Here is a 9,418-nt window from a genome sequence, read left to right on the forward strand (position 1 = left end):
CCCGAGTTTGTCTTCCGCTTCTTAGACTTGCTTTCAATAAGAATGACAGATCTACATATTTCAGCTAAATAAATGATCCATCATAATAAATGAAACAAGCTAATTAAGAGCTAGTTAAGAGCTAATTAAGAGCTAATTAAGAGCTAATTAAGAGCTAATGCGATAAGAAGAGTAAAAAAACACTTAAGATCAAATGGCAAATCAAGATCTACAGAAAACAATTTAATCTATGGACCTTTTGTTATTAAATCTATGGACCTAAAGTAACCTAACAGCCATTGCTGCTAAGGAGTAGGTGGCTTTATCTCAAACGCCTGTTTTTTTATGTACACAGCTGCTATCCACTGGCAAGCTAAACAATGAGCAGCTATAAAAGATACAGGGGAGGGGCCTACATTTAAACAACAGAACAGTCATTACTGAAAATAAGCTTTGGCCAGCAGTAGCATAGCAAACACCAAGGGTGCCCCCCCCCCCCCCCCCCCCCCCCCCCATTTTTGTCCCCCCCCAGTTAAATCATTGGAATGTGACAGAAAGAGAGGCAATGGTGGGCTTTAGGGCCATTCGGACACCTCCGAGTGGGCGGGTAGGCTGTTTGGAGCGTTTATCCCAACAGGATTACAAGTTATGTCCTCCCACTTCCAAAACCAAAGTTGCGCCCAGTATTAAAATATGAGTTCCATTTGTTTTAACCTATACATTGGGATTTGGGACAAAACGCACTTGAAAAGAAGGATTATCCTGATCCTGCTACTAACTCAATGCATAGTTATTGAATTGGTCCTTATCAGTGGATGTCATCGAGGCCCCTATTTGACAGGTCTGTGAGAATGACCTACAAAGAAAGCCTGAAATTATAACATCAGCGCAACAGTTCCAGGGCATATTTCTCCCATAACAACTGTGCCTCTAAAAGGTTTTCTGGGTGAATATTATTTTACTTTCATTTTGTTTAAATGTCCTCTTTATGAGTTATCATGTTGGCTTCTCAGTGACTTCCAGTTTTGTTCCATCATGCTGTGTCAACATCCTCGCTGGCAGCCATGCGATGTAACTGGAGTGTATCATAAACTGATGCCATTTCAGGGTTACCTCTTCGCTCCTCCTAAACACAGAAAGGGAGGTAGGGAGGGAGGGAAGGAATGAGAGGTACATGGGAAAAAGGGACAGGGAAAGAGGGGCAGGGTAGGAAAGCACCAACAAAAAAAAGATGAATATGTTTCATTATTAGATACTTCGTAGCAGAGGAAGGAAACAAGACAGGTCTGATGCTCTCTTGTCTACACTCATTGTTCTGCAGCTGGTAACTCAACTGTCATCACAACACATGTAGGATCTTTCCTAAAACTAGTGGGAGGAAACACAAAGGCTAACTTGAAAAGTCCAGCGACTTTTTGCGCACACTCTAAAAGACAATGGGAAGATCAAAGGCATTACTCTATACCATATGTGCTGTGTGGCTTCTCATTGTGCAACCCAACCATATCATATGGGCAAAACTGGTTGCATTGACATCAGGCCGGGTATCAAACTCAGGTGGGATGTGCAACTCAAGACTTAAAAATATCGTCTTGGACAATATGACAGGATCATTCAGTATTTCAGGCCTACAAATAGAAGATGCTTGCATAGCGCTAAAGCTTACAGTTGTAGCCATGAGGGCTGCAAAAGCTGGTTTATTGTCTATCAGCCTGTAGCATTATTACTAACCTGGTTATCTGTTTGTTCTATGTAAGTAATCGTTGCATATTCAAGGTCAACTTGCACTCTTTCGGATGAATCTATGAAGACAAATAAAGTCAATTAGATATAAGGGCGGGGGTGTGACTAACTGACAGAGACATACAGACGCTCATCTCCTGGACAGGTTCTGTAAACACGCAGGACTACTGTTACGATGGGTACCTGTCTCTGCTGGCGGTCTTTTTGGCACCATAGAAGCCAATCTATAAAGTATTGATTGTCAGAGTGTGTTTGTGTGAGTGCCTTCTGCTTTTTCAACATTTAGAGAAGTGTATCAGGAAGGTCTGACATGATACTAATACTGTCTGACCAACCAGAGGAAGTGTGCCACTTTATTTGACCTGCATCCTTTGTTCAAGTAAACAGTTCCTACCTTTTCCAAAATACTATTCTTGATAATAAAAAAGGCTGATTATGACATGTTTTGACTGACCTCAGACCTCTAAAAGATGAATACCTGCCTTGTGAGTGTTCATTTCCCCTCTTCTTTCGATAGATTGCAAGTCCAACCAGCCCTGAGGCAACCAAAACGGAGATTACAGCAATAATAAGCATACCCCGAGTCATCTCATCACTGTCTGAAATAAATAAAACACAAGGAAATGATTAGTGTAAAATATCGCAAGGCTTTGGCAGTATGTTTTAAATGGGCTCAACTAATAGTTTCAATTAATTGTTTTGGTAGTTGCTTTTTCTGGATGGCTTTAATTCAGAATTTATACTCTTACCTGACTTCTTGGGATGACCATCTTCACTGCAACATTTTGGGACATGAACTGTCTCCTTGCTGACAGGGTTAGCAGCCACACAGCTGTAGGTGGAGTAGTAGTTCTTTCCCTCTACCTCCAAACGGAGAGATAGATCAGTGGTGAGGTTAGGACTGCTGGTCTGGTTTAGTATTTCCTCTCCCCCGTACAAGGTCAAGGTCACCTCTTTTTCATTGTTCACAGAACACAGCACACTACAGGAGCTGTTGTCACACTCCGTCACCTGAGGTTTGGAAACAACATCTGGAAGAAAAATAGTAAATACATCGGAATGGAATTTATATTTAATGTTTTTGTAAGATAGCACACGCACACGCACACACACACACACACACACACACACACACACACACACACACACACACACACACTTACAGTAAAGCGTGAGGTTAAATTTAGGTATCCTCTTCTCTCCGTCTTTATTCTCCACAGAATAAACCCCAGCATCTTCTATCTGTAGGTCTGACAGACTGAATAATCCTGTCACATTGTCCCAGTGAATGCGATTTTTAAATCTCTCTTCTAAATCTATATGGCTTTGTCCATTGATCACATTTGCAGTAGTGTCTTCTCCATACCTTAAATATCCAGTTTTAAACACTCTCTCTGGAAAAGATAAAGACCGTCCCACAATGCCTTTCACCTGCTGAGTCTCAGACTTGACTGTTTGCTGGGAAACACAGAGAACTGTGGACAGAGAGAGACTCAATGTCAACACAATAACAGTATTCCAGGAGGTCTGCAAAACAGTCTCACACTAAATCTCACAATATCTGGATAAGTGTTTAACATGTCAGTAACTGCATCCATATGATATTGCAATCTGATGCCAGAAGATAACAATGACATTCAATCATTAGTTGATTTGTGTAGCACGTCTACAATGTAGTAGCCTGTAACCACACTATTGACTTGAGTATCACAGTTCCTCTTAGCTAATAACAGGTCTGATATGATGGTGAAGGACAGGAAACAAAGTTTTAGGACTGGTAGTTCAATATTTTGTCTGTAGTTGAGTTCACATGGAAATACATTCTCTGAGAAAGGGAAAATCTTCCACCAATTGACTGTTTTCTTTTCTTTCTAAAATAAAAAAATCAAGGATCACTGAAAAGCACATGATAGAGGGATATTTAACACATTTCCACTTGCTAAACAGGTGAGGCTCAAAACTGTGCCTCACCTGCCCTGAATGACGGGCAGCCACTGTTCGTGCCACAAGAGGTACCGGATCCTGGAAAATAGGTTTCGGAATGAAACAGTCCGAAACTGAGAGGTGCCGGATCCTGTTCTCAAATGAAGCACTGGTTTCATTGTCACATCCTCTGAAGAGACACAGGCTTACCGCATGTGGCATGTGGGCTCTATAAGCAATTAGGTTACCCAGGTTATAAGCTCAATGTACATCATGTATTTGTCCTTCTATAGTGAAGTGTAAACAAATTGTATATACAGTGTGGTCGGGAATTATTGGATCACATGATAAAGATGAGCAAAAAATACTATATACGGAACTATATTGTATACTCCAAAAATTGAAAAATATATTATTTTATACTAATACAATGTTCAGATTAAGAGATTTTGTTTAACAAGTAATACAAAAAATCTAAAAAAGATGGGGGTCACGATAATTGTATTTCCTGTTTTCAATACTCCAGCACCCTCCCCTTGCAAGGATAACGACACTGAGCCTTTTTATAAAATGTTTTATGAGATTGAAAAACACATTAGGAGGGATCTTAGACTATTCAAAACAAATCAAGAGGTTGCGCTCTGGGGACTTTAATGGAGGAAAACTTAAATCCGTTTTACTAAACATCAGCATGTTAAATGTGCAACCAGAGGGAAAAAAACTCTGGACCACCTGTACTACACACACAGAGACGCATACAAAGCTCTCCACCACCCTTCATTAGGCAAATCTGACCATAATTCTATCCTCCCGATTCCTGCTTACAAGCAAAAATGAAAGCAGGAAGCACCAGTGACTAGATCAATAAAAAAGTGGTCAGATGAAGCAGATAACTAAGCTACAGGACTGTTTTGCTAGCACAGACTGGAATATGTTCTGGGATTCCTCCGATGTCATTGAGGAGTACTCCACATCAGTCATTAGCTTCATCAATAAGTGCATTGATGACATTGTCCCCACAGTGACCGTACGTACCCCAACCAGAAGCCATGGATTACAGGCAACATCCGCACTGAGCTAAAGGCTAGAGCTGCCGCTTTCAAGGAGCATATAGTAATTTATTAACTTATAAGAAATCCCGCTATGCCCTCCGACAAACCATCAAACGGTCAAAGTGTCAATAAAGGACTAAGATCAAATCATACTACACCGGCTCTGACGCTGGTCGAATGTGGCATGGCTTGCAAACCATTAAAGACTACAAAGGGAAGCACAGATGAGAGCTGCCCAGTGACACAAGCCTATCAGACGAGCTAAACTACTTATATGTCGTTTCGAGGCAAATAACACTGAAACATGCATGAGAGCACCAGCTGTTCTGGAAGACTGTGTGATCATGCTCTCCGCAGCCGATGTGAGTAAGACCTTTAAACAGGTCAACATTCACAAGCCCGCAGGGCCAGATGGATTACCAGGACATGTACTGCGCTGACCAACTGGCAAACAGCTCCCTCTGAAGCTGGATCCTGGACTTCCTGATAGGCCGGCCCTAGGTGATAAGGGTAGGTACCAACACATCCGCACGCTGATCCTTAACACAGGGGCCCCTCAAGGGTGCGTGCTCAGTCCCCTTCTCTACTCCCTGTTCACTCATGACGTCACGGCCGTGTGGTGCCAGGACAACAACCTCTCCCTCAACATGATCAAAACAAAGGAGATGATTGTGGACTTCAGGAAAAAGAGGACTGAGCATGCCCCCATTTTCATCGACGGGGCTGCAGTGGTTGAGAGCTACAAGTTCCTTAGTATCCACATCACCAACAAACTAACATGGTCCAAGCACACCAAGACAGTCATGAAGAGGGCATGACAAAACCTATTCCCCCTCAGGTGACTGAATAGCTTTAGCATGAGTCCTCAGATCTTCAAAAGAGTCTACAGCTGCACCATCGAGAGCATCCTGACTGGTTGCATCACTGCCTGGTATGGCAACTGCTCGGCGTCCGACCGCAAGTCACTACAGAGGGTAGTGCGAACTGCCCAGTACATCACTGGAGCCAAGCTTCCTGCCATCCAAGACCTCTTTACCAGGCGGTGTCAGAGGAAGGCCCTAAAAATAGTCAAAGACTCCAGCCACCCTAGTCATAGACTGTTCTCTCTGCTACCGCACGGCAAGCGGTACCGGAGCGCCAAGTCTAGGTCAAAGAGGCTTCTAAACATCTTCTACCCCCAAGCCATAAGACTGCTGAACATCTAATCAAACGGCTACCCAGACCACTTGCATTGCCCCCCCCCCCCCCCCCCGCTACTCGCTGTTGTTATCACTTTAATAACTCTACCTACATGTACATATAACCGGTGTCCATGCACATAGACTCTTTACCGGTACCCCTCTGTATATAGTCTCGCTATTGTTATTTTACTACTGTTCTTTAATTACTTGATACTTTTATTTCTTATTCTTATCTGTACTGCATTGTTTTTTAGGGGCTCATAAGTAAGCAATTCACTGTAAGGTGATCCAACACCTACACCTGTTGTATTCAGCGCATGTGACTAATACAATTTGATTTGATTTGATTTTTATTTATAATTTTTACAGTTTGTAGGATCCATGTCGGCCTATAGGTGTCTTATAGGCATCTTTGGAAGTGAAAGGTTTACACAGGAAAAAGGAGGACTGTTCTGCATGGGTGTGTAGGCCTGAGAGTGTAACTGTACAGTGCTTTTGTGAAACATTGTTTTCACATTTTCTAAGCGAATGAGACATGCAAATTGGTAAAGATTAACATGATTTTCATCATCACCGATTTGCATACTAAGGGAGCCTCCAGTGTACATACTCCAGGCACATGATAATAAAGTATACATACGGTATAAGCCTAATATCTTTCTGTGTTTATGTCTCACCCACACAAACTCCTATTCACTAGAATTTTACAGTAGAATATAATTTACTTCAAATTATTAATACTTAACCTTAAGATTCCACTCCATTTGACTTTCAAGAGAGAAAACAACAATTTCTCCAATTCTAAACATTTTCTTTGAACATCCTTAATGTGGATAATGTTTTTGAGGCCCAAAGACTATTTTACATGGAAAACAAGATGACTTAATTCATTTGCAAAAATGTAAAAAAATTTGCTTTGTCATCATAGGGCATTCTGTGTAGATTGATGACGGGGGAAATCATACATTTTAGAATTAGGCTTATGGTTGAAATTACGATATTATATTTTAATACTGTTTATGTATCGAATGGTTGTAATTGATTTAGGACTGTCCAAAATTGTAATTTGGGGTATCAGGTTGATTGTGGAGGTTTACACTGCTAAATGTATAGTAATTTAGACTAAGAATGCATTGGGAAACTGATTTGTAATTATGATCAGGATTAGGAAGTTAATACTAGAATTATGGATAATTATACTGTATGTTAAATGTACATTGTGCCAGAGTCAGTATGCGTTAAGTTGAGGGTTTTGTCTTTAAGTGATAGCTTAACTAATGTGAAACACTAAGCATTGTCATTCTAAATTTGGGTTGAATAATGAATTGGGGTTTAATTATGATTTGTAACTTAATTATATTTTTTTAACTGACTGATTGATTTGAGTAAGATTTGAGTATGTTAACAACTATATGAGTGGAGCAATTCATGTATTATGGATTGATTGTTTTGATTGTTGTTAAGGCGCTCCTGACTCTGGGATACACCAGTTCAACGATACGAAATAAGGGGCGCCAGAGTTCGGATAAAACACTCCAAACCAATTTGTTGTGAAAGCCCCCTAAGATTTGAAAAGCTATGCCTCCCCTGGCTCAGACGACCCCCCCAACAAACACACATGCACAACCAGAAATTAATTGATTGGAGACAGCTTGTGTCAATTACAGAAAATGTTCTAGAATGTTCTACCTGCAGCAACACTGGTGGTTAATGCTAGAACAACTGGTAAAAGCACAGCGTCTCCATTTCTAGAACAAAATGCAGGGCCCTAACTCCCTAAGTATTACATCTGGTCTGTGAATCCTTGAAACGGGGAATCAGCCTACTTGGTGACACCCTCAGAACACAATTCTGAAGAGTTTGTACAGATATTTGCACCGCAGCTCTTATTGCTCTTGAATGTCTTCATTCTCAGTTAAGATGTTCAAGTGAGACATGCAAACCCTAAAATCCATAGTTTTTTTGTCCCATGGTATGAAACTCAGCTACTTTGAGTGTTCATTTTACCTGAAGACTTTTAGATATTGATTTTTTCAAAAATATAAATTGTGCATGATCCACGTCCGTGTCCTGTAATGATTCAACATGGTTGAGGGAATTGCCAAGTTCCAACACCATGAAGGTGTATGTTTTATTGTCACATCCATAGTCATTAGTCTTTTCAAACATCACTGGGCAGGCACTGTGAGCCTTAACACAGTGAGCCTGTGAGCTGAGTTCATTTCAAATGACAAGCTACAGTCTCAGAGAATTATAAAAGGTTGTCTGCCTGTTGTTTCCAAAAGATTATTAATCTCTCATCTAAATTAGTTTATGAATCAATAAAGTATTGGCGTACTCTGTAGTTGGTGTATAGATTGCAAACCTTTATAGCCTACACCTCTTTCATCCCATGAAAGAGCTCTGTTTTAGAAACTAGTCTCTGTCTGTATCTATGCCTAATGTAAATATTCCCATTCGGTCTGTGCTCCACACACTACAGTCCTAGTCCAGGCTCCCTTGTCAAGAAACACAACAAGCGTACAAACATATGATAGATCAAAAGTTACCAATTAAAACATTGAATACTTTATGTTAGTGAAGCAAATCAGTAACAACAAAAGAAACATACCATCAATTACGAAATATAGCAGCATGAGCCTTGTCCATCCAAACAAATGGTTCATTGCTCTAAAGCTCAAGCTCTTCAGTTGTGTGCAAGATGTGACCTTGTCCATGTACAGAGGAGAGAATAGACTCAACCAGACCAACAGCTGTCTGGGGTGTATTCATTTCGTATTATCTGTTGCCAAAACCTTACTTAAAATGTAAGCAAACGGAACAGGTAGGGACCTACCTGAATTTGTCCAATAGAAACTCTAGTTCTAGCTGCAACTGTTTGGATTAATGATTACACACCTAATATCACCACCAACCTGTCTCACCCTCTGGAGGTTGAGAGAGAAGATTACAACTCCATCTACAGTGGTGTAGCTGACAACCCTGTCAGTAATCACATCATCACCATCAACATCACAGCTCCCTGTGGAGATGGAGGCCTTGGAGAAGACGCATGTGTGAGAAATCATATAATCGATTATTGCCATCAGGTCTGAGCTCAATACACTATAAAGCCCATCCCTCTTGAGATAGACCGGTAAGTAGACTTGTTGTGTAGTGATGAACCAAAGTGTATGATGTTAAAGCACACCTTCTAGTGGAGAAAATAGAGAATTTCACTGTGAATGGTTTGCACTTTAATCTTGTATGGTTGCCTGTGTTCTATTACGTGAGGTATGAACACTGAGTGCACAAAACATTAGGAACACCTGCTCTTTCCATGGCATAGACTGACCAGGTCAATCCAGGTGAAAGCCATAATCCCTTATTGAGGTCACTGTTAATCCACTTCTATCAGTGTAGATGAAGGGGAGGAGATATTTGAGTGTGTCAAGAACTGCAATGCTGCTAGGTTTTTCCACACTCAACAGTTTCACGGTGTGTATCAAGAATGGTCCACCCCCCAAAGGACATCCAGCCAACTTGACATAACTGTGAGAA

General features: G+C 40.9%; 1 protein-coding gene across 1 annotated transcript; it reads right to left on the reverse strand.

Moving 5' to 3' along the window:
* Positions 1–498: 498 nt before the first annotated feature.
* Positions 499–8,627, reverse strand: LOC129855814 (uncharacterized). The gene is made up of 6 exons (XM_055923846.1): positions 8,490–8,627; positions 2,886–3,197; positions 2,472–2,753; positions 2,205–2,321; positions 1,711–1,781; positions 499–1,105 (listed from the first exon to the last, which is right to left on the reverse strand). The coding sequence occupies exons 1-6, from the start codon at positions 8,593–8,595 to the stop codon at positions 1,013–1,015; spliced, it is 981 nt and encodes a 326-aa protein (XP_055779821.1). The 5' UTR covers positions 8,596–8,627; the 3' UTR covers positions 499–1,012.
* Positions 8,628–9,418: the final 791 nt, after the last annotated feature.

This window comes from Salvelinus fontinalis, chromosome 5, assembly GCF_029448725.1.
Source record: "Salvelinus fontinalis isolate EN_2023a chromosome 5, ASM2944872v1, whole genome shotgun sequence".
Taxonomy (NCBI): Eukaryota; Metazoa; Chordata; class Actinopteri; order Salmoniformes; family Salmonidae; genus Salvelinus; species Salvelinus fontinalis.